Genomic DNA, 26,762 nt, shown 5'->3' with positions numbered 1-26,762 from the left:
AGCCAAGGAAATGAATAGCTAAGGATATCATAAATATTATACTGTCCACATAATACATTTCTAATGAGTATAAAGTAATGCAAATTTCCTCACAACACAGACTTAACTATGACCCCACATTAATACTATTCTTTCTGTTTTCTCAAAAATATAAGAGCAACCCAAAGCCTTTTGAAAAGGAAGAAAAATTTTACATTCAGCTTGATATTCATCTACAGAAATACAGTGTATCATTAATTTCAACATATATACATTTTGTTTCTTTTTCTAAAGAGTTCATTTATTGTTGGATGAGTAGAAATACTGTGGATCACTATCAACCTGTAGGGCAATAGCATTGGCCTAAAAAACCTTGACTCCAATCAATACCTCTTTCAAGATGAACGTACTTTACTGCTTAGATTTTGCAAAAACAAAACAAAAACAAAACATCATACCCTTCTTTTGTCATCTGCAATCACAAACTTCTTATATGGTTCCTTCACCTGATCTTTCAGCTGGGAGACATGTTCTTCAACAGTCATGAGTCTAGATGCATCAAGATTAGCACAAATCTGGAAGAAGGAAGATTTTTGTTTTACTTTTCATATATTTTATGAGTTATTCTACATAAACAGTTGGATGAGTATATTGTGCATTCTTTATTTATATACATGTTTTAACATGGTATCTGATCTAATTTAAGTTCTTCCTTAAAAAGACAGTGTGCACATCCTATGTATTCTATATAGGTCCGCAAAATGTAAAGAAGCGTGGGAAAAGCATCTGAGATAAGCTAATGAAACCACATTGTAAATTAAAGATGAGCCTTCCTGTACAGAGGAAACAAACAAAAAGCAAACAAATGTAACTGTCAGCTTAGATTGCAAAATGGGAATTTGAGATGAGAAAAAAAAAGTACATCAAGATTTAGACATGAAAAACCTAGATCAAAAAGACTTTGGATACATGTAGGATAATAAAGTGGAATATAGGAAATTGGGTTTCAGAGAGTAATTATAAAAGTAAGAGCTGAACCTGGACCTTTTTGGAACATGAAACATGTAGACATTTGCCTGTTAGCTACACAGATTGAGAGATTGTTTCACTTTTGATATTTTCAGTAAGAAAATATTTTCTATTATATTAATCTCAGTGATGATAAAGGGAAACATTTATATCTTCATCAATGTACAAAACAAAAGGTATATGACATCAGCAGTAGCAATCTATTTGCAAGAGTCTAGAAATCTGAATTGCAACATTTCTTCATAAAAAATTAAACCAAAAACAAACATCCTATTTACTAAGTTTTCAATACAGATGTTGAAAATGTTGAAGCTCTAAAATGTCAGCAGCTCTAAAAAACACATCTAATAAACAACATGTTCCTGCAGGACACGAGAGTACTCCACAACTTCCAGAGCACTGATGAGATTTGTAGGTTTCTAATAATAAAGTGTAGCCAATCTTATCTATTTACCAGATCCTGCAAATCCTTACTCATGCGAATGATTTCACTAACTTAAAGGGACAACTTACTTACAAGGTTTACAGAATCAGGCTTATGTACCCACCAAAAATGAGGGGATTCATTTACAGCAAAATACAGACTTCAGTAGGAATTTTGCTTGAATAAGATAATATTCTCTTGGTGATTTGCAACTTTAAGGGCTACTTACTTTCAGAATATGTTCTTCAGCTTTCTGAGGGGTTCTTGCCCCTCCTACACCAGGTGAAGCAGTTAGTCCCAGGATCTGAGGCTGTGAAATCAGGGGTTTGTTTTCTTTTCTGAATCTATTGTTTTTCATCTTTTCTTTTAAATAACGTCTCATTATATTGTTATAGACGGCTTCCTTGTGGGTATGATGGCATTCATCAATAACAATGAGAGAAAAGTCTGGAAAACACACCCAGTACAAAATGGTTAAGATTTCCTTTAACTGCAGTACTTGAGTAAATCAGTCCTCTTATAGCAGAGGATACTATGCCACTAATGAAGAGGAACCCTGTAAATCTGTTTGGGATCTAAAATGTATCTGCTTTAAAAGAAAGTAAATTTCATGCAATATCCCTGGAGGGTTGTGTTTATGTATGTGTATGTATTGCAATGTGCTTTGAAATCTGTTTGAAACAGCGTTATTAAAGTGCAAAGTATTTTTTTACATTATATAAACTGCCTTTTGTTGTTGCAAGAATGCACCCCAGAAACACACTTTTTTAACTGTGTGTTCAACAAACTGTGCTTTATTATTTATTTATGGGAGCACCTATGATGTGTTAAATGCTTTCCAGACTTTCAGGAATGGATGGTCTTGCCCAAGAAGCTCACAGTCTAAGTCAGTGGTCCCTAACACGATGCCTGCGGGCGCCATGGTGCCCGCCTAGTGCCCAGCAGGGGAGAGAAGCCAGGGCCCCGTGCCTGCTGGGGACAGAGTACTCCGGGGCTGCAGGCTGCAGGTGCCGGTGTTCTCGGTCCCTGGCAGGCGCGAGGCTGTGGCTTCTCTCCGGCTTCTCCGGAGCTGCAGGCACCAGTGTTCTCTGTCCCCGCAGGCGCAGGGCCCGCCTAGTGCCCAGCATGGGAGAGAAGCTGGGGCCCCGTGCCTGCTGGGGACAGAGAATTCCAGGGCTGCAGGCTTCATTCTATGTTAAAGTAAGAATAATAAATATATTTGGACCAGCAGTTCAACAATGTTTTACTTTTTTTAAATAAATAAGATGAAAACTGTTTATGATATTTATTTTGTAAAAATTCCTTAATTTTTCTTACAGGTAGATAAAAAAGAGCAAATTCAGTTGGTAAGGTGAAAGAGTAATTGCCGAATAATTTAATTAATACTTTTTACATGTTAAATTACCCTTTTTATCCTATGGATTCATATATTATGTAGTATTAAATATGATGTTTTTCACATTATTTAATGTACAAATACAAAATAAGCCTTGAAAAAAATTGCTGGCGCCCGCCACACTCTTCTGAAAACATGAATGTGCTACTGGCCACGAAAAGGTTGGGGACCACTGGTCTAAGTAGACAGAGATTTTTTCCCTTAAGAAAGAAAGAAAAAAGATGAGGACGAGGGCAAGCTATATATAGAACAGATACACAAAAGCCACTGGAAAGAATACAGAAATGTTAAGTTACTGTATCATCACCACTGTCTTGTAACTGGGGAAACTGAGGATAATTAAAAAGAACATGAGTACTTGCGGCACCTTAGAGACTAACAAATTTATTTGAGCATAAGCATTTGTGGGCTACAGCCCACTTTATCGGATGCATGTAGTGGAAAATACATTAGGAAGAGATATATATACACACAGAGAACATGAAACCATGGGTGTTACCATACACATTATAAGGAGAGTGATCAGTTAAGGTGAGCTATTATCAGCAGGAGAGAAAAAACTGTTTGTAGTGGTAATGAAAATGGCCCATTTCCAGCAATTGACAAGGAGATGTGAGGAACTGTAGGGGGGCGGGAAATAAACATGGGGAAATAGTTTTACTTTGTGTAATGGCCCATCCACTCCCAGTCTTTATTCAAGCCTAATTTGATGGTGTCCACTTTGCAAATTAATTCCAATTCAGCAGTCTCTCGTTGGAGTCTGGTTTTGGGAGTGGATGCGCCATTACACAAAGTAAAACTGTCCCAAAGTATTCCAGGACTATTGCTATAGTACCAGCAGGTTCTCAGAGTCTCCTGAATTGGATTCTTATAACACCTATTTTGCCCTTCCACTTGGAACCTGTATATTTTGGAGGGCATTACTGTTGTTATTCAGAGGGGCCTAGCGTACCAGAATAAGTGCACTTTCGCTATGGAAATGGGACACATGACTTGCAGGCTACGTGTGGCAGGATTCACAGCTTGGGTGAAATCATGGCCCCACTGAAGTCAATGGAATCAGGCGCACACGCTGCAGCTCCACTGCTGGTCTATTGCTGGGAAATAGGAGAATTCCTTCCCATTCCCCATACAGATCCTTTTATTAATTTGGCAAGTAGTTTAACTTCTGTGGACCTTAGTTTCTCCAACAATGGGATATTGTTTTAGTTGCCAACCTCACAGAGTTGTGATGTTGAGCAATCCCATTTCTCTCTCTGTGTGTGTGTGTGTGTGTATGTAAAGGAATATAACAGCTAAGGACTCAAGTACAATTCAGCTTGGAAAAGTGACTATGTAAAAATGATATCTTACTACTCAACAAAATGGTTCCTATTCTGTATTCAGTCATATCTACTTAACTAAAATAAAGTTCTTACTGCTTTTTTGTCCATCATTGCTATTGGATTAACACAGCTAAGATTGCATCAGCTGGATTCTATTCCCTTTTGCTTCATCCACAGAATTGTTTACTAGATTCCAGTCAGTTCACTTTGGCAAACACAATGAAGGGAATGGAGATGCAAAGGTATCATTCTGTCTAATTTGGCTGCCAAAATTTTTATTCCTGGTGATGATGCACAAGAGGGCAAGAATTCATCTTGACTCTCACAGCCCAGGTTGAGCTTGCGAGGCTAACAATTAGAAAAACAGCAGTGAGAAACAATGAGCATGGAACCCAACCATGCCTTTTTCACAATGACACTTTCCGGAGAGGAATCACACGTTAAGTCCCCCAAAGAAAATCTAGGGTGAAAAACTTGCCTGATAACTGGACACCTTCTTCATCATCTTCTGTGGTTGCATTCAGCAGTGAATTCTCAAGGATCTGGGCAGTACTGATAATGACATCATTCTTTCTTACAACTTCAGGAAATGAGATTTTCAGCTGAGAATCACCACTTAATCCAGTAACCCGATACCAATGCTTTAGGAATGGATTGAACTCTTTTCTGAAATGCTGCTCCACTAATGGTACCTGAATAAAAGTTTCCACAGAAGAATTTGAAGTACACAAGACATGCAAATTAATTCTATTAAATGCATCTCACACATCAAATGATTGTTAGCTAACAAACTTTCATTCTGTCTAAACCAGTATTTATTCTGTAACAGCATTCCCTGTCCTTTTATATGAGCCTGTCGCACCGGATACACTCAGACCTTTATTACATATTTTGGGGTAAATTTCTTCTCTAAGCACACAAAATACCCATTGGCGTTAATGGAATATAGAGTACATGCACTCTGAGGAGAATATACCCCAATCTAGACAGAATTATTAATGCCTGTAATACTATAGACCTTGGGTATTTTGTGCTACAGAGACAGTGGAAAATGCCCAATGGCAAAGTACTGTACTAAGGACTGTACTGTATTTTTATGAGAGTGGGTTTACTGGATTTTTACACCAAGAATGAAAAATCTTCTAAAGGTTTCATTAATTAGTTATTTAGGGGCATGTCCCCCACCCCAAGCCTGAAATAATGTGGTAAAATATCTATCCACCAACATTTTTAATACAGATATGTTTATTAAACTCTAGAGAAATATTTTAACAAATAGATCTTAAAGACACACCGACAATTTAAATATTTTTTAAGTTAAGTGTATAGGCTACACTATTTTGTTTATTTACACAATTCTAATGGGAATAGAAATATTTGTATAGTATTTTAAAATTTCAGTGAGAACAGTTTTAATTTATACATTCCATTGTAGTGCTGTAAACTTAAACTTGTTCTTCCTCAACAGAACCACTCAGAAAAACTGGCTAAAAATTGCTACAAAGAAAAGTGAAACCCAGCAGATGGCCTTCACTATCAAACTCAGGTATAAAAATATCATAATAATGAAACATACATTTTGATTTTTTTTAAATAATATTTTCAATTTTCATCTTAACTGTTCTTAGTAACATAGATAATGGCATTTTTTTTCTCTATATAATTGATAGGGCAGATGAGCTTCTCAACTGTACTGATGTAAATGGGAGTCCTTTGGATTTACACCAGCGTAATGAAGATCAGAATCTGGATCAGTGCCCTCTTAAACATAGCTTGATTCAAAGAGTTTATTGGCATAATGATTTGTGCTTAATTTAAAAGATCAATATTAACATGGTATACACGGCCCTGCCTCAGCTCAGGGACTGGACTAGATGATTTCTCGAAGTCCCTTCCAGCCCCACATTTCTGATAATGCAAAAAGCTTTAATCTGCTATTCCTGTGATAATGGCACAAGATACCTTATTCACAAGTACTATAACTTTTCCGGGCTCTGATGCTCTTTTCTTCTTATCCAAATGCTCTTTGGTAATATAAACAGCCACTCTGGTTTTACCACTGCCTGTAGGGAGACATATTATAACGTTCTCCCCATTCAGTGCTGGTTTCGCAACCTCCAACTGGTAATCTCTGAGAATCAGCTCTGGTTCAGGGGAAGCTCTTTTGTCCATATTGTCCTCATCTAAGAGGATGGAAAAATACAATGGTCAAACAAAGAAAATCACCAGCAGGTCAAACAAAGAAAATAACATGGGAAAAGTTTAAATATAATACAAATTTAAATATGACATATGTTTTCTGAGTAAAATGAAGGCCTCTCCACATAACTGCTTTTGTCTTCTGCAAATCTGAACAGTTTCCCTTATACAACAGAAAAATCTGGCGTAGATAACTGGACATGTCCAAAAGTTTTACTTTAATTCATCTAAGGAACTTCTTGGTTTGAAAAGCAGCCCAGTCAGAGGTTTGTTCAGAATAAACATAATCAGGAAATAGGCAAAGCTAGTTATAAGTGTTAATTTATTACTTAACATCTATAGAGACAAATCCTCCAACACGAATAGGGGCAGTGGAAGTAAGTCCTTGAATGCTGTGAGCTAGTATAGTTCTATTGATGGATGTTAAAGGAAACAATCTCTGCTTACCATAGGGCTCAGTGAGGACTGTGTCTGTCTAAGCATGAAGCAATGGTTTTCGATGCATGATCCACAAATTGAGAATCCACCACCAAAACCACTGTGTGAGGAGGGAGATGCTAAAGGCAGCCCAGGGGTGGTAGTAGCCTTTGTACAGCTCTACTGCTCTGTATTCAGTCATCTGCCACAGAATCCCCCCCTCACAAATCCCATTTATTTGGGCTTTGTGCGGGACCAAGGATTTGGTCCATACTAAGTAGTCAAGATTCTGGAAATCTGTGTCTCCTGAAATACTCCTAACCTTTCACTGATATGTAAAATCCAACATGAATTACATTACTGCCATGCCTTCACTGCTGTTACCCATGCTAACTAGATTAAAACTAGCACAGGTATGCTTCCCCATGCTACAACCCCATCTTCACTTGCCTCCCAAGGGTATGTCTATAGTGCAGTCTGAGGTGTGATTGCAGCACAGGCAGGCATATCCATGAAAGCATGGCTGAAAAGAGTAGAGTAGATGCAGCAGCAAGGGCTAGAAATGCAAATATGGTGCAACCACACCTCAGTTTGCAGTGTAGACATAATCTGAGTGACGTTATGGGCTCAATGCTAATCTCACAGCACAAAGACAGCAGGAACAGGATCAAGCCCTGAGTTGATGTGTATTAACTTCCTGCATTTTAAAAGGCAGAACTTATTTCTACACTATTGTATATACATTTAAAAGTTATTTTATTTTCAACCATATTTTTATAGAACTCTCTGTATATGTTCTCAAAGTGCTTACATTCCACAGCAAAGATAAAGACACTATTTCACTAGACAAAAAACAAACCCCAACCCCCGCGCTCATTGTCTGATGAGATCACTAGGTGAAGAATCGCAGGGCTTTTAACGTCACTGTTACTTATTTTGTGTATAATGTGTCCCATTTTTTGTATCTGATTCCATTAAATAAAACTAAACTAACAGAATTTAATGAACCTTGAGAAAAGACTGCTGATGGAAACATCCGGGTTCCATTTCTAAGTGTTTTTCGCTTGTTTTATCTTTTAGTCTGAGTGCAGTACTATCTGAACAAAGGAAAATTCACACCAGAGAGTGCTTGGCAGTAGTCATCTAACTACTACTGCTCCGTTTTGAGGAAGTGCATTTGTTTGCTTTCTGCTTGGCTAAATCCAATAGATTATTCATATTGAAACTAGCACTGTATCACCTGTCTGTTTGGTTAACTTTCAAGGTCTTGAAATCCTCAAACCAGTCTAACCGCTTTAGGAAAATACTTCTCTTTCTTCTGTATCTTTTTTCCTCTCTTTTGATAAACATATAGATTTAATTTTTCTTTTTAAAGAATGTCCTTTATGCTATGTCCTTTTCTCTCAGTTAGCTGTTTCCCTGAAAGGCTCATATGAATTGCTGTGCTGGGTCTACTCACACGATCTGTATTTCTTACTTTGCATCTTTTCCTAACCTCCTTTTTTTTTTCTTAAGAAAAATGATCTTCGAATATCAAACTGCCATCAAACTTAAGTGAAGGATAAAAACTTCACTACAGTAAACATTATTAGTAAACCATTGATGACAGTATTACAGCACCATTGACACTCATTTAAAATTCCAAACTTTGTCATTAGCAGGAGGACTCTCTCTCTCCTTAGCTCTAATATTGGCCTTCACTAGATGTGCTAGATGAGTAAAAACAAACAAACCATAGTTTATCAAGAATTGTGTTAGAAAACATATTTTAATGAACATCTTTTTAAAATCCTACTGTAGACAGAGCAAGCTGTATTTTAGCATGTGTTAACTGGTCCTGGTGAACCTCAGGGCTCACCTTCAACAAGTTAACACATAAATAAAAAATTTTAAAACCCCTTTTATCTCATACCTTGAGTGATTAATGTTCATACATTTTGAACATATATAGCACGATGGCCTGACCCAATGCCCACTGAAGTCAATGAGAATCTTTTCATAGACTGCAGTTGTTGTTGGACCAGGCTCTACATGAAGGTTTCATATTATTAATATTGGTTTCATGAACCCCTTACGTTGGTTTTATTAGACAGATTGTGTCAGCTGGCTATATTTGGAGACCCAGATTGTTCCCAGCCCCCACACAAAGGGGAGCCAGAGGCAATCTTTATTAGGGCTAGATCCCTGAAGACAAAAGGTTTCCCTTTAATGGCAACAGAGCTCTGCATAGGCAGATCCACAAAGATACTTAAGGCATTGCTCTGCTCATGTTGCAGCGCTTAATCCCCAGGCACCCTGCTGCCTCGTGAAATTCTCAGCCCCTGAGTTAGGTGTTTAGGCCATGTATTGTATAGGGAGAGTGAGGCACCTACGGAGGTGATCCTCAGAAACCAGCAAGCTGAGCAGGGAGCCATCTAAACTAGCCAGGAGTGAAATGCACAGGAAAGGGACAGGTCTTAGGGGCCAGGCCTCAAAGTTATTTAGGTGCCTAATTCCTATTAATCCTGGCCTTAAATCCCTTACTGATGGGCCAGAGGCTGGTGCCGCCCTCAAAACAGAGGCCTTTCTCACAAAAAAATCTGGGGGGAGCGCAAAAGAAGAGAGAACGAGAGAGTGCATATGCACAAGAGCTAAGTGTGTGGGGCACTGGGCTGTAGGAGACCCAAGTTCAAATCCCTGCTCTGCCTGATCTTGAGCAGAGACTTGAACCTATCTTCTCCACCTCTCAGTGGGCTACAGAATCAGTCTCTCTCTGGCCCAATCAATATTTAGTTATTTATACTAAATGGAACAGTCCCAACAAGAGACAGAGAGCCACCCCTCAGAATACTCAACAGTCTGGTGGTTAGGGCACTCAGCTGGGATCTGAGAAATGTTGGTTCAAGTCCCTGTCCAAGGCATTCCCCCTCTTAGTTTGAAAATTTTGCTTTGGGCCCTCTGGGACTAGGGCTCTGAGGAGCTGGCTAGCTGTGGAGTGGAGTCAGCAATCAGCTTTGCAAACGATGACCAGCGGAAACTTAGGTGTCTAGGGGACAGAGGTGGCAGCTGAGCAGTGATTTTGTGAATGTCAGTGGTGCCTAAATGTTGGATGTATGTGCCTAAATAGCTTTGTGTAGCTAGCTCTAAGTGATTTAGGAACACAAGTCTCTAATTTTCAGTGGAACTTGTTCTCCTAAAGTCACACAGCTGCTCCTGAAAAATCTTGTCCCTGGCCCTTAGATCCCTCGAAACAACCTGTCAAAGGGCTGCTAAAACTTGTTCCCTCTCACTGCCTAACTCACGGGCTGAGCACAAACTGACTCTCTTTTCTGGGATACACTTTACTTTGACGAAAGTTGCAGAAAAGGCAAGTGATGAATTACTTTATGGCATGTTGCATATCATTAGGCATTTATATTATGGAAGAGCCCAGAGGCCCCAGTCAGGATCCCACTGTGTTACGTGAAAATAGAGTCCTTGCCCCAAAGAGCTTACAGACTAAGCTGGAGCTCACAATAAAACTGTCGTTCTTGGTACAGAACACTCCATGTGCTTGCTCCCAAACATCTTATTTCATGCTTACTAGAATATATAAAGAAATCGTACCTGAATCACCACTTGTGGCGCTACTGTGTCCCATGCTTTCATTTAAGCAACTGACACTTGCATCTGGCAAACTGACATCAGACTCTGTAAAAGATAACATTAAAAATAAATCTAAATGTTTTATGACATAAGAATATTTCTCTGCATGCTTGTAGTTAACACTGTATTTCAACAAATTCATGCCAAAAAGCTGAGGGGAGCTCCAAGTTGTTAACTGCAGCAACAGGCTGTGGTGGCTGACAATCTAGAGGAGAACCAAGCATTCATTCCTGCCCCTGCACACTCTCTTCCTGCTTCCTACACCAAGGCTGTGGTGCACAGAAGGGAGAGGTGCAGATAGAATAGAATCAGCTATGCCATAGGAGGATTCCCTATTGTCGGGGGAATGCTTGCCTACTCCTATAGGGCAATTTTCCAGCTTTAAGAGTCCAAAGTGGCCAGACCCAGGCCCACCATTTAGCTTTGTTTGAACTGGAGAAAGAACTGCTGTGGTAGCCTGTGGAGATGTCCATCTCCCAGTAAATCTAAAGACTTTGTGGTTTGCATACCGTAGAAGTAAAAAACGATTCCTTGGAAGACTTATTTTGACACTTTAGGCTACAGCCATAACCAGACAATAACAGAATACAGGAAGTTGAAGTTAAACATGAATGTGCTAGGGCCTCAAATTTCTTAAAAGTGTACAGGAAATTCACCAGCGCTTTCTGGTCTAATTTATTACTTTCAAAACTGACAGTCATAAAAATCATTTACATATGTACCCTGCACTCCCAAAGCTGCCACAACATGTCTTGTCAGATTTCTTAATGTTTTTTCTTGGGGTTTATCTTATTGAAATATATAAATATAAAAACAGCAAGGACTAACAAGTTACAGAAGTTTACTGTGACAAATCTAACTTTCAATAAGACTTGCCTTGAAAGCCTCTTATTAACAAACTCAATACCTGGATTTGCTTTTCCTTGCCAGCTCAGCAAACAATGAGGTACCAAGAGACAAAATGAGCTTTCCTTCTTGGGTATCACTATTACCAGTCAGAAAGGCTATATAGGTCAGTTCAGTCCCTACAACTCCACTGCCTTTAATTGACTTCTACAGGTGTACCGATTGGAACTTAGTAAAATTAAAAAATATCTATTATTTGTATTACAGTACCACCCAGAGGCTCTAATCTAGTCTGGTGCCCCACTGTGCTTGCAATTATGTAAGCATATATGAAGATATGGCTCCTCTCCTTCAGAGCTTAAGACAAAATTTCATTTTATTAATATTAAACCTAAAATTTCAGTCTAAAAACTAAGTGAAAATCTTATACTTACACAGTATTGTTCCACAGGGTCCAAAAGCGCTCTATAGACTACACTTATATCTGGCCATGTCACATTGGTTACCACTGAGGTGAAACATGGCTAAAGCACAGCACACAACACCGCCGACTTACAGTTATAGCATACAAGTTATACCAAAGATTGTTAATAGTTCATCTCATTTTCCTTGACTCCTGAAAATAATGTCGTTGCTACTCTAATAGAGGCATGTGCTCAAGTGTTTGCAGGATCAGGGTCTTAGCAATTAAATGTACGTTGTGGTTGTAATCACACTACCACTTGTTAAGGCAAGTGTATTTTCTCCAAAAAAATGTGAAAGAGACTTCTTCAACATGAAATCTAAGTTTCTGAAACTGTGTTTAACTCAGTTTGATACTACACATGCCCCTGAATCCCCCTGGCTTTTTTTTTTTTTTGTATTTTAACAATCATATTTCATACCTATCTGTTTCTGCATGAAAGAGTAGGGACACTGACTAACAATAGCTATAAAAGGAAAAAAAAGTGAAAATGACTATATACCAAGTGCTGCCAAATGAATGAAGTATGAAAACTGAAAAAAGGAAAAAAAATGTTCCCTTACACTCTTTTTCACCCAATGTAATCTTAGGTATTATTTGTAGTATTATTATAGTAGATTTAAAAACACACAAGCAAGCAAAAAACAAAAAACAAAATCAGCCAGAAGTGACTTTTACGTTGGTGCCTTTTAAGTAGCACAACTAAAAAAAGTCTTTTCATATAGTTTAATGGCAATGGGGTAACATTTAACCCACTAAACAATTTCCAAATAAAACTAGAAAGTGACAATTATGTTATACCTGCCAGAAGTCTTGAACACTACAATGAAAATCTCTGGTATGACAGACTCATTTCAGTGTTTAGCACGCCCTCTCCTGGAGGACAACGATATGGCAGAATTAAATTATAAGCTTGACAGTATGGTCAGATTTTCAAAAAGGCTCAACTCAATTTTGGTGTCTAAACGGATGAAAAACTTTTCTGAAGCATCTAGCCCACATAATCTGATTCCCTAATGCCTTGCATCTTATTTATGCTATTTCCATCTGTGCAAAGTGAGTGCAAAACAAGTGTAGAAAACTACCAAGTTCAGAGAGTAGTGGGTGCATCTACTTTGCACAGGTTTAAATGACTACACAAGATGCAAGGCAGTAGAACACTTGGCCAATACTACCTATTAGTAAGTTTTCAATGAATAATCCATTATTACTCATATACTTGTGTCCTGCTGTAGTCAACAAATAATACACATAACAAAATGATCATTAATAATAAAAGCTTCTGTTAAAAAAAAATGAGATCTAGTACTTCCTGGATAAAGAGAAGTTACACTTGCTTCTGAGAATGGTACTTTTAAAATATATGATACTAGCATACTGGTGAGAAATGTGTGGGGGGAGAAGTAATCTGCTTCATGCTCAGCATGTCCCAGGCCAGGGACTATATGACAGCTTGGGCTTGCTCTCTTTTAAACAAGTTTTAGTGCCCTTGAAAGATGGCTGATTACCAGAAATTAATCCTCAGAACTAGTAAAATAAAGGCAACTGCAGGGCAATCTTTAACTTTGTCCTGGAGAGCCACCATCAATATCTACTCTTGATTTGGTCTCTCTGATGAGACCATCACCACGGGCACAAGCACCGATGGCTGCTTTGTGACGTGAACACCTGTCACTGGGGCCTGGAGTGAGTCCACCAACCACTGCATGCAGGTGTTCAAAATGGCCACTATAATCTGGTCTAACTTTTAATTAGTGACTGGACAAGAAAAGTTTGCCATTCCCAGTGAAGAGATCAGCTGCTCCACTGTGGGTGTAGGTTTTCTGGCACAACCCTAAGGACAGCACCAAAATCTGGCCCTAAAAAAAAAAAAGTAAATATATTCTCTGTGCCAACATTTAAATCGCAAGCTACAGTATAAAACCCTTCCTCAAGAGAATCCATTAGAAGAGAAATGAAAGAGAACTCATTTTCCAAAATGAAAGAGGGTTTTTCAGGTGAAAGAAGAGTAACATTCTCTATTTTAAAATTGTAGTCATTTTCATAAATTACTTTAAAAAAAGTATACCTTCCCAAATGATCAAAACAATGTGAGGCGTTTCTAACATGAGGGAATCAGAGAATCATTCGTAAGACATATTTGAAACCTTCCTTTTTAAAATGAATGCAGTGGAATCAATTTATAATGAACTCAAATGTAAGGTTGGATTTTCAAAAGAGCTCAACAGTCAATGGCCATATATGGGAGCAGCTGGGTGCAAAACACTTTTGAAAATCTGGCCCATAGCGCAAAACTTAAATCTATAGGCTCCAATCTGTGTGTGGAGAGGAAGGCGGGGTGGAAAACAGGGTACAGTAGCTGCTTCTCTATTCTCCATCCCTATGGAAGTGTCTTATAGAACTTATCTTCCTATAGCATAATTAACGTCAATCAACATAACTGTATGGAAAATAGATCTTGTCAAATAAAACTGAAATTGTTTTTAAGGAGACTGGGTGAGAGATGCTACAATGCAAAGCCCTAAGTATTGGGTCAGACTGGTGCTGGACTCACCAGGCTTGAGTCATGAGGACTTCTAGGGGCACATCCCATGTTCTCTGTGCTGCACTAAATGGAGCTGCTCTATCATTCTTTCCCAATTAATTATGGGAGAATTTGTCTTTCTGGGAACATGGGAAGGAACCAAGGGCAGACACTGGAAAACTATCAGCACTCAAGTGATTCAGCCGATGTCCTCACTGCGAAGTGGGTGGTTTACCAGCCTGAGTGAAAGCAAAACTCAGGCTCTAACCCACACCTTCATCTGGGTCAGATAGCCCAGATTAAAATCACCATTAAAGTGAGCGGATATTGTGTGTGGATGGAAGGGAGGTTAGGGGCAATACCCAGAAAAGAGCTGAGGCTAACTCTGCATGGAAACATAACCAGGCTCAGGGAATATCATTGTGTCCGGGCCCTGTTCTGGAAAGACCCTTACTTAGGACTTGTCCACACTTAACTTTTATAGCGCTCTAACTTGCTGGCTCAGGGGGGTGATTTTTTAACTTTAAAGCGCTAGTGTAGACACGCTCCGAGTGCTGGGAGTTGCACTCCCAGCGCTCGGAACTAATCCACTCGTGGAGGTGGATTACCAGGAGCGCAGGGAGAGAGCTCACACGTGACCACGCTCGCACTTCAAAGTGCTGCTGCGGGAGCGTTCCCATGGCAGCACTTTGAAGTTTCCAGTGTAGACTTACCCTAAGAGTGAAAGGGAGTTCAGTCTGATCAGTTCAGTACTTGGCATGTTTTTTATGTAGGTATCAATCTACCAGTTACTTTAAAACAAACACTTTGTGATATATTGTTTATATCAGTGGTTCCCAAACTTGTTCCATCGCTTGTGCAGGGAAAGCCCCTGGCAGGCCGGGCCAGTTTGTGTACCTGCCACGTTCCGCAGGTTCGGCCAATCGTGGCTCCCAGTGGCCACGGTTCACAGCTCCATTCCATGGTTCGCTGCTTTAGGCCAATGGAGCAGCAAACCGCAGCCACTGGGAGCTGTGATTGGCTGAACCTGCGGAACGCAGCAGGTACACAAACTGGCCCGGCCCGCCAGGGACTTTCCCTGCATAAGCCGCGGAACAAGTTTGAGAACCACTGGCTTATATTATGTTGAACAAAAAAAGTAGCTGTCTTGTTACTCTTGTCCAAGGGTTACAGTTTTCAGAGCCAAATCCTACTTTGCCTTACTCATTTGAGAAGCTCCATTAAAATCCCTGTTTGGATCAGCACATATGGAGCAAGGGGCAGGCAGGATTTATCTTGACCATTATCATTACTATCAACATGGGCTCTATCTGAACCTGTAACAGATGTGAAAGTCTTCCAAGATCATAAGCATACGTTTGAATCATCAGATCCCATATGGACCTGTATTGCTACTATTTATGGTTCAAGGCACATTTTTCAAAAATGAATTCACATAAACAATGGGAATATAAATAATTAAAAACGTTATTTTTAATTCTATGCTTGTACATCTAATAAGTTAAGTTTGATTATGTTGTTTTTGGTGTAAAGAAAACATTTGCCCTTAAAAAGCTATTAGACAATTACTGGCAAAAGCCCTAGTGGAGACACAATTATACTAGCATAAAAGTGCTTTTGCTAGTATAAGCTGTCTCTACATCAGGATGGTTTTCCAGTATAGTTATAGTAGTATAACTATACAAGCAAACCTTTTCTAATGTAGACCTGGGCTGATTTAACCTGAAATCTGTGATAATTGTTGAACCTATATGAGAATTATACATTTATTCAAACAACATCTTAACACTGGTTTTCAAATAGTTTTAAAATATTTTATTATAAACAGGAGGAAGACAATACTGGTGCTCTTATTATCAAACGTGAACAAATCACGAACGCCATGCTAAAGTAGCAAATCCTATATGTTCACTATAAACCTACACTGGTTCCATGGGAGTAACCCCTGCTCCATGGGAACAGCAGGTAGGAGTGCTGTAGATTGCTTTGGCACAGGTCTCCCGAGCCATTCTGTCTTGTGCCAGCAAGATGGCTCCTGGACCCCCTACTGATGCCTTAGGGGAGACTTTTCTCCAGTTGTGTTTAATCAGTTCAAGTGTGGCAGTTTTTAGTCATGCCATAGCCCACTGCATCTCTCATTGAATTCAAGTGACAGTTTTACCTAAGGACCAGAATACAGACTGCAGAATTTGGCCCAAAGTGGATAAGCAATTGTTTATATTACCGTAAATATGCAGTGGGGAGTAGGGTGGGAATTTACCACTTCCACTAGAGCATACCTTCTCCTTTTCACTTATGCCCTTAGTATTGCGAATAGCATACATTCAGTCAACTGAAATTTCTAGCCTGCAGAGAGCTTACTTGAAACAAATCTCTCTCTGATATTTTACAGATCTTGGTTTCAGCTACTACTAATTCCTGAAGTTTTGTCATGTCATGTGACATGCTAAAACAAAGTACCCATTATTACATTACCTGAAACTAGAGAAGTGTCTTCAAAAGATGTTCCTAATATAACGCTCTGACTGGCCAGACTATCATTCATGTCATCACTCTGCTTCAGCTCCTCCCCTACTTCAGAGGCCAACGGCTCTTCAGCTTCCATGTCCTCATCTGTAGTAGCTGGCTGCTTGATCCCATTTTCTTTGTTTTTTGTTTCTAGAAAAGTAATAGAATTTGAACTGCATCACAAAACAAGCTCTTTTCACTGAAACGTGCAGCCCACTCTCCAAATGCAGACAACTAAACAGAAAGTCTAATCTCTATTTGCACGTCTGAGTCAGCACATAGGGGCATAAATGTCCAAAGTGTTGACCTGAGGGTCAAAATATAGGATTTAGATGATCTCTTCAGATACCTACACTGGAAAATTGGACTCACTGTATTTATAATACTTACTGCCACCATTTCTAGGGGGAAAGAAACAAAAATGTTTGATCTATTTAGGTCTGAAAATAAAATAACAGCCCAGATTCTGTTTTCCATTATACTTGTATATCCTTGCTGAACTCAATGGAGTTGCATGGACACAAAGGCAAGCAGGATTCATCTTGTGTTATAATGTGGGTCCATAAATCCAGAAAACATAACAGAGGGTTTGGCCTAACAATGTTCTGTCATTGTTCTGCATTCTTTTCAATGAAAAGACCATCCCTTTTTCAGACTGAACCCTGGCAGTACTTTTAGTTTTCAGTGTGGGTACACTGGATACATAAAAGTTGGAATAGTCATCATTAATAACAAAGCAGTTTGATAAATTACATATGAGTGCTCTACACAGAAATACTGGAGAAAGGTGCACTCCAGGGTTTTCCACGTTTGTTCATTTATTTAAATTTTTGTTTTTGAAAAGTGGCCTTGTTTTGCAAGATTATTGAATTACTAAGTTTCTCTTATTTTGAGATTTTTTTCCACACTTTGTCCTTTTCTGCATACAACTTCAAGAAGCCATTTTCCATTAACAAGTCATTTGGGAGCAGAGAACAGAGAGACAAAATTTTGCCACCTCTCTTTTTCTTACAATGTTCTTGACTACACACCAATGACAGAGGGCCTTTCAGAGTGCTGGATGTCCTTACAATTGTGGAGACATACAAAAAGGTGGGCAGGTCAACCCCCTCAGGGTGGACATCATCCACTCGCACCATATCCTACATGCATACAGCATTCCTGACATGGGAAAATATTAACTTTCTGGTGATAACAACATGATGGACTTGCTGCATGCTATTCTATGTAATGTCTTGTTGAGGACTGCATTAGCCCAGGTTACTGAATTAAAGTGCTATGACTCAGGGCAGGTCTACACTATAAAAATGCAGCCGTAGTGCTTCTGATGAAGATGCTCTAAGCCGATGGGAGAGAGCTCTCCCATTGGCTTAGTAACTCCACCTCTGGGAGAGGTGGTAGCTATGTGGGCAGGAGAAGCTCTCCTGCTGACATAGTGCTGTCTACTGGGTGGGTTAAAGTCGGTATAACAGTGTCGCTCAGGGGTGTGGATTTTTCACACTATTGAGTCATGTAGTTATACTAAAATGTGTAGTGTAGACCTGGCCTCAACAGTGCACTAAATTTTCAACTTTTTACCCTGCACAGTATCTGCACAGAGCAACGTTAAAGCTGAAGGTTCAGAAATCTGCAGTTTGTACACAAATAACTTAATACTCTAATTTACATATTTGAGGAATATGCATTACATTGTTTACATAAACGACAGCAAGTGTCCTGATTACTAGAAGTTAAGTCAGACAAAGCTGCTGCGTGAAATGAATTTTAGGAACACAGGAACAAATATGCTGCTAGCTGGCTCTGGCATCAACCTGAGCTGACTCCTTGATGCTCTGCCCTGGTTGCAACCTGTCCTGCACTGGGTGGAGGACTGAGGTTGGGTGCTTGTCCCTGATACTAGCTGCTGCTTGCCCTGGGCTGAGAGGGGGATCTGGCTGCTTCCTGCTATTAGTAGGGAGATGCCCCATTAGAGGCCTGGAATATTCTAATCATAGCCTTGGTGAAGCCCTATGTGCTAATTAAAGACAAACCCCCTGAGCCAGTGTCTCCTCAGCTCTTCAAACTGGGAAGCTGAAGCTGAAGTGGGGGGACAGTTCAGAACACTGATGAAAAAACAGGACCTTCCTGGCCAAACAGGAGACATAACAAATCTGGTAGTAAACTTCTACAAGTCCCAAAAAACTTCTAAAATGTCCCAGCATGTGCTGGGTACGATGTAAATCCTGGAACAGATATCTGAGCAGCTGCTTCTTTTTTAGCTGTGGCAGAATCCTGGTCAGCAATCTGGAAAGGATGATCCTAAAACATGATGATCATTCTGTGGTAGTATGAACAGTTAATAGCAGCTGAAACACTAAAGCCCTCTCAATTTTGTCATTTGTTGTTTACTCTATTGTATTTAACATCTGAGACCTCTGATTGTCTTACCCATATAGGAGATCTTCAAGAGTACATGCATTTATAACTAGGGGTTCTTAGGAAGACATAAACCTTTCTGTTGTGCAAGAAACCTGAAACTGTCAGTTTGTGTTTATCAAAAACAATTTTCAGAATGCCTTTGTGCTGAAAATTATATGGATTTTAAAAATACTGTATTAAAAACAAAATTAATAAAGGTAGGCTGGAAAATATGCAACTGAATTATAATTTTTAAGTTGTTAATCTTTATTAAATTTGTCATTTGTCTGGTTATGTGCTTAAAAGTCAGTCAGTAAGTAAGAAATTAAGAGCCTTATCCTGACACCTTTATATGAGTAATCCTTAAATAAGTAGTCCCAGTGAAGTGAACTCTGGAATTGGACCCAAAGACTTAGTACAGGCACAAAAAGCAAAGCTGGAGAAAAGTCATACTTTAAACTAGTGAAATAACAATTACCTGGTACATTTCCACTTAGCTCATCTGCAAGGTCTCCATGCTTAGTTTCATGCAGGACAGCCAAAAATGGAGAGAACCAATCTTTCTTCTTTATTATTCTACTTAACAACTCCCGTGCACCTTCCCTATCCCCATGATTTTCAGTTGCAGCTAAGATCTGGTTAAAATAGAAGGGGAAAACAAATCCTTACAGTAAGATTAAAACCTCAGAACAATTTTTTTTAAAGGCTCAAACAACATAGTAAAGACAAAATGTACAGGACTCTGGTGGGGTTTTTTTCTTCTTGAAGTTTGAATACACAGAGATAGATAAAAATACAAAACAGGTGAGCCCTTTTTTTTTTAATCAGGAGGGATTTACTGCATTATGTCATCTAGTCCATCTTCATGCAAATGTAGTATTGCTCCGTATAGGATATAGCCAGGTTATCTTTAAATCTAATTCAAAATCTGAATAATCTACTGCCACCTCCCTTAGTTTGTGAGTTCTGGCATCAAACAATGATTTCTTTGCAACAGTCTGACCAGTGGTATATTTTAAGGTAGGTGGTATAAATAAAGGCTGAAATAAAGAGGTACTGAAGTTGCAGATCCTACTGGCTGCAGGCTGAACCCATGGTACAGCCACATTCTGTGGCACACACGCGCACGCATACACACTCCTCCCCTTAACTGAGAGATGGATCACATGGACCTCCTCTCCTCTTTCACAGTTGGGGGGGGCATATTTCTTCCCATTTACAGTTGTATAACATCTCCATCGCAACTAAAGCAATTGCTTACATGGAACAATGTATGCATTTTAGCTCAGTGGGTGAAAGTTAATCATAATGTCTAACATTACTCTTTTCCTGTCCTTTTCCCAGCCCCATCTGTAGATCTTACAAAGGCTTTTGTGCTAGCCAGCAGAAAGGGCTTTTTCTATTTGCTAGGGAGAATTGGTTGCCCCTCAATCCTCCTCAGTCTGATCACATGAACATTACAGTTCAGTCTGATGATGATCACTTTAATAGCTTTGAAATCTACAGTGGTGTCAAACAGGGATGTGTTCTTGCACCAACACTCTTTGGTATACTCTTCTCTCTGCTGCTTTGTCATGCTTTTTCATCTAGCAAACTGAGGGTGTACATCACCATACAAGATCAGATGGAAAACTCTACAACATCTAGAAAAATTAAACACCTGCTTACAAGAGAACTTCTTTTAGCTGATGATGGAGTACTTGTCATACATGGTGAAGAGGAGCTCCAGCAACTTTGAATATAGTAGAACCTCGGATTTACGAATACCAGAGTCATGAACTGACCAGTCAACCACACACTTCATTTGGAAATAGGCAATCAGGCAGCAGCAGAGACAAAAAACCCCCCACATACAGTACAGTATTAAACGTAAACTACTAAAAATAAAATAAAGGAAAAGGAGCAATTTTCTTCTGCATAGTAAAGTTTCAAAGTAATCTTAAATCAATGTTCAGTTGTAAACTTTTGAAAGTATACCTCTACCCTGATATAATGTGACCCGATATAATACGAATTTGGATATAACGCAGTAAAGCAGCTCTCTAGGGGGGCGGGGCTGCACGCTCTGGTGGATCAAAGCAAGTTCGATATAACGTGGTTTCACCTATAATGCGGTAAGATTTTTTGGCTCCCAAGGACAGCGTTATATCGGGGTAGAGGTGTACAACCATAATGTTTTGTTCAGTTCTGAACAACCTACATTCCTGAGGTGTTCGTAACTCTGAGGTTCTACTGTAGCTTTGCACTAGTTTATGATGAATTTGGACTGACCAACAGTCTAAAGAAGACAATGATTCTGATACAAGGTGTGTTGACTGCACCCGAAGTTTTAATAGCTAGCACCATACTATAAGTTGTACACAAGTTCTGCTTTCTGAGATCAACTGTATCAGATATCTTCTCTCAAGATGACAAGCTTAATTCTCACATATGGAAGGCAGGCATCACATTTGGGCAGCTGAGCAACTGTATGTGGAATAATGGGAAATTAATATTGAACACCAAGATATAGGTCCACTAAATGTGCATTCTGAGCACCCTGCAGAATGGTGGTGAGACCTGGACTGCTTAAAGTAGTCATAAGAAAAAGCTAAACATCTTCCACACCTGCTGTCTTTGCCATGTTCTAAGTATCAAGTAGGAAACCAACATTCCTCACACCAAAATAATTGAGAAAGCAAAACTGACAAGTCTAATCATTATACTCCAACACAGACGTCTCCATTGGCTTAGTTATCTTCACTGGATGAACACACTCCAAAGGGTCTCCTGTACAGAGAACTTGCAGATGCTCCAAGGCCAGTGGGACAACCTAGGTTCAGGTTCAAGGACAGTTGCAAGAGGGACTTGAAAACTTTCAGCACCAACACCGCAAGCTGGGAAGATGCAGCTACGCTAGAGGTTGCACCTGGGAGTTAAAGAGGCTGAAGTCCTACTAGTGTGCCATCCTCTGACCTTGTGCTTTATCTGTGGCAAGGACTGTAGCTCGAGAATTAGCTACTTTCGATGCTACAACATAACACACAATAACTGTTCTGCTTTGGTGCTTACACTGTTTTTCAAGGCAGATGGTTGCCAAAAAATGAGGATAGTTTCTTAAATTATTGCTTAAGCAGACAAGACAATCAAAAGAGGTATTATCCCCATTTTACAGATGTGGAGGAACTGAGACTAAGCGACTTGTGCAAGGTTTCCCAGGAAGTCAGTTGCAGAGCTAGGAACTAAAACATCTCCTGATGCCCAGTCTAGTGATTTAAGTAATTTGTCGACTGATAAACAGGCAAAAGCAAACCTATTAAAAGAATGCAACTGGACTTCTCTGTAGCTTTCACATCATTTGTTGAGTTGCCCAAACCATTCACAGGATTTCCCATATTTATGAGACCACTGGCCATAAAATCCACATTTATTTATTTAGCACAGTGTGCTCAGAACTGTACAGTTCAAAGAGTGAAGACTGGGGGCTTGTCTAAACTACAAAATGAAGTCGACAACTTAGGTTGGCATACAGCCACCACAGTAATTCAGTCAGCTATTGGTGTCCGCACTACACTCCTTCTGCTGGTGGTTAGTGTGACCAGATGTCACGATTTTATAGGAACAGTCTTGATTTTGGGGTCTTTTTCTTATATAGACTCCTATTACCCCCTACTCCTGTCCCGATTTTTCACATTTGCTTTCTGGTCACCCTACTAGTGGTGCATGCCCTCACCAGGAGTGCTGGCAACAACTTAAGTGGGGCAATGAGGGGCACTAATAGCCAAGTATGGGGCACTGACAGCCAGCTAGGGCTCACAGCTGGAGCCCAGTGAAGGGCTCAATTTCATAGCACTGAGCATACCAAGAGTGAAATTGACATTCTTGTCAGTTTCACAGCTCCAGCTAAGAGCCCCACTTCTGCTTTGAGCCCTGAAACTGACAAGAACAAGAGCCAAGAGTCAATGTAAGTAAGGCAGTGTCTACACAGATCCTGCATCACCCTAATTACTGTGAAATAAGTGGTGCGCCTCTTGTGGAGGTTGTTATTATGTTGGTGTAGCAGGCCACTTACTTCCAGGGAAGAAGCATTCTAGTGTAGATACTGACTTAATTAGGTCCACATAAGCTGCTATACTACCTAACTCTGTAGTATAGACCAAGCCATGGTTTTCACCTCAAAAGGCTTACAATCTATGTAAGCCAATCACTCATAATATCTACCAGAGAACCCCAAAAATTCCAGCCTCAAACTGGTACCTTTTTTACCATACAGAGATTCATTGGTTAGTGGATTATTGTTAAAAGATATAGCAGACATATTCTGAGGAGGAATTTGTATGAAAAGATGGTCGTCAGGTGTATTATCAGAGACGGGCTGTTCCAAGTACAAGACACAGCAAGAAAAAAAAGGCACAAAATTAACAAATATGGGGACGGAGTAGGGAGTGGGAATAGGAGACTAGGAAATATGAGCGCAAACATGATGTCCGATTTTATAGGGAGAGTTCCAATTTTGGGGTCTTTTTCTTATATAGGTTCCTATTATCCACCACCCCCTCTCAATTTTTTACATTTGCTGTCTGGTCACCCTATGTTGTACAAGCCCCAGTTATGAGAGTCAAACGGGAGTCCTGCGGCCCAAGCAACGGGAGAGGAAGATCAGTTCCACAGAGGCGTTTTCGCCACCCAGGTCACCTGACGGCTTGTGGGAGGTGGGACCAGAGGCCGGGAAGGCCCATTCCTGTACTTCTCTCGTGGGCTCGCTGCCCGGGGAGAGAGGGAAGGAATCCCAGATGCGGCGCTTCTCCCCTGGGAACGGCTGCTGGGGCGGGGCGGGAGTCAGGCGAGCAGCGCTCGGCCTGGGTGAGGCTTTCCTTTCACAGGGAGACGATGAGGCTCGTCCACCCTGCCCGGGAATCCTGCCCCGCACCCCTGCTGCCGGGCAAACAATGCCGCGGTAGCTGCCTCTCCGGCTCTGTGGGTTAAAGGAGTGTGTGGAAATGCTGCAGCTCCGCGGCCAGGCCCAGCACCGGGGATGGAGGGGGCAGCGATACCTACCCGCTCCCGGTCATCGCCCTGGAAGAGTCTCTTCTCCACACACTTGTTGGCGACCTGCACGCTCTTCATCTTGTCCACCAGGGTGCCATAGAGCAGCTGCACCAGGTGCACGCACACGTCGTGCTCGGCCTCCTCTGCCGGGGAGGGCAGCTCGCTCAGGCTGGGGTTCACGTAGCAGGCGGCCAGGTCGCTGCCCGCCTGCTGCAGCGCAGTGACAAACTGCTGGATCCAGCCCTGCTGCTGGCAGCCCCGCGCCACCGCGTCCAGCAGCTCCCCGACCGCCTGCGGGTCGCCCTGCTGTGCAGCGACCGCCCGGATCCGAGCCTTCTCCTGCAGGCTCAGCGTGGTCAGGCGGTCCAGCACCGGTGCCACCCGTATGATCTGCGTGAGCCGGACCCTGAAGCAGGAGATCAGATAGAGGAACTGCTCCGCAGGCGATAGGGCCGACATCTCTTCTGCGCCCGGAGTCACCATGACAGGGCTGAGATCACCGCGCTCCCCCTTGCTCAAGGAGTCCCTAGTGCCCAGGGAAAGGGGAGGTTCCCTGCGCTTCTCCGGCGCTCGGGTCCTAACCGCTTGGACGGGGGCGGGTGGCTGCGGTTCTCCCCTTGCGCTCGGCCCTTGCTAACCCTCAGCCTTTGCGCTTCTCTCGGGGTCGGTGCGGACCGACTAGGGACTCGCTGGTGGCCTGGACACGCCTCTCCGGGGTGCCCCGCTCCGTGCCTCCGAAGTTCTGCTGAGCGGGGGACGCGCATGGCGCTTTTAAATTTCCTCAGCGAGCCACTTTCGATTTCGATTCCTGCCGGCTGTTCGGTTTCCAAACGCAAAGGGCTGAGGCATCTTCCTGAGTCCTGCAGACAGCCCAGCACAGGAGCGGAGCTGGGTGGTGTCCCATGCCGACTCTTGCCGGCAGAGGGGGAAAAGGAACGAGCGGGGCACAGAAAGACAAAAATAGTAGCACAGGAGCCAAACAACAGCTCCCCCAAAATCATGAGATTGGTTTAAAATGCATGAGGATTTTTTAAGTGTGGGATTTGATTTGCCTTCTGTTTTCTGAGCCATTAGGTCCCACGCTCTTCACTTTCCAAGCTTTTCTTTACAACCCTGAGGGTCGGTTCTGTATAGGTTCCTCTACCACCCACATCACAATACTGTAGTATCTGAGTGTCCTCCACCTCCTGCAATAAACAACTTGACTAACATCTGTCATGTTGTTCTCTGGTTTGCTCTCACTTATTTATCCTCTCTCCATGGGGAGACTTGTGTGTGGAGTGTTTTGTTTTGGAAGGTCTTTGGGTGTTTTTAAATGTGCATTCTGCTGTGTGTCTATGTTAGAGAAGGCAGCCTGAAGAAGCATGCCATGCTCTGGAAGTGGAAGGAGGTGGGATATGTGAGGGCCCGTAGTTCCTGAGGGAGTTTGCTTCACAACAGCTCTAGAGATGGTTCTGTCAGACAATTTTTACCTTATGGTAAAAGGACTTGTCAGCTACAATCTTTATCCTGCAGGTCTAAGCAATATATTAGATATCCTGATAGAGTGTTTTGAACTTGACATTCAATGGGAAGCCAGTGTAGAAAGCAGAAAACATGTTAGACATACTGGAGGTAGCCAATGTTGCTGAGGAAGTACATTGTAACATTCTGTATTGGCTGGAGTTTGCTAAGAGCAGACGTTTTGACAACCATGTATGTTGCACTGCTTTTTTTCCAGGCAGCAGGTCACAAAAGCACGTATTGGGGATGCCAGGTCATCATCCATCAGGATAGGATGGAGTCTCAGCTAACTAAAAATGGTAGGAAGCATGGCTCCCTGATGCTATGTGACAGCTTCAGCAAGGAATTCAGGAGCACTCCTAAACTACAGACTGCATTGACCAATTGTGTGTATATGTATTTTAGTCAAGAGTGAATGAAAATCTCTTGTATTTTTTAAAAAAAACCGTAAATTTCTTAAGTTTGCAACAATAGTGCGATTTCTTGATTCTAGCAGCTGGAGATTGTAAAAATATCCACTAAATATCACAAGACCAACTTCCAATCATAAGAACGGCCATACTGGGTCAGACCAAAGGTCCATCAAGCCCAGTATCCTGTCCTCTGACAGTGGCCAATGGCAGGTGCCCCAAAGGGAATGAACAGACAGGTTATAATCAAGTGATCCATGCCCTGTCACCCAATCCCAGCTTCTGGCAAAATCAGATCACAAGAATTGACAACACTAAATATGGGAGTAGAGGGGCAAAAACATGGGAGATGGCTAGAGCAGGGGTTCTCAAACTGCGGGTTGAGTCCCCTCAGGGGGTTGCAAGGTTATTACATTGGGGGTCACGAGCTGTCAGCCTCCACCCCAAACCTCGCTTTGCCTCCAGCATTTATAATAGTGTTAAATATATAAACAAGTGTTTTTAATTTATAAGGGGGGTTGCATTCAGAGGCTTGCTATGTGAAAGGGGTTAGCAGTACAATAGTCTGAGAACCACTTGGCTAGAACCTTCTCCGTAAAGGATACATTTTTGCAGTTTTACCTACACAGGACTGTGGTATTAAAATCATAATCTAGAATGTCTAGATAATCCAGCTCTTCTGTCAGAAAA

General features: G+C 41.1%; 1 protein-coding gene across 1 annotated transcript in view; it reads right to left on the bottom strand.

Annotated features, from left to right (window-relative positions):
* Positions 1–25,001, bottom strand: part of IFIH1 (interferon induced with helicase C domain 1) — a 35,714-nt gene extending 10,713 nt beyond the window's left edge. Inside the window, exons 1-8 of the mRNA XM_050969216.1 lie at positions 24,169–25,001; positions 19,610–19,766; positions 16,702–16,884; positions 10,355–10,438; positions 6,116–6,336; positions 4,632–4,845; positions 1,662–1,879; positions 438–554 (exon numbers count right to left, since the gene is read on the bottom strand). Of these exons, the coding sequence (XP_050825173.1) occupies positions 438–554; positions 1,662–1,879; positions 4,632–4,845; positions 6,116–6,336; positions 10,355–10,438; positions 16,702–16,884; positions 19,610–19,766; positions 24,169–24,642 (1,668 nt within the window). The 5' untranslated portion in view covers positions 24,643–25,001. The remainder of the gene's footprint in view (positions 1–437; positions 555–1,661; positions 1,880–4,631; positions 4,846–6,115; positions 6,337–10,354; positions 10,439–16,701; positions 16,885–19,609; positions 19,767–24,168) is intronic.
* Between the last annotated feature and the right edge of the window lie 1,761 nt (positions 25,002–26,762).

Source organism: Gopherus flavomarginatus, chromosome 10 (genome assembly GCF_025201925.1).
Source record: "Gopherus flavomarginatus isolate rGopFla2 chromosome 10, rGopFla2.mat.asm, whole genome shotgun sequence".
In the NCBI taxonomy this organism is placed as follows: Eukaryota; Metazoa; Chordata; order Testudines; family Testudinidae; genus Gopherus; species Gopherus flavomarginatus.
The sequence above is the reverse complement of the archived record's forward strand: the minus strand, read 5'-3'. Positions and strand labels throughout refer to the sequence as shown.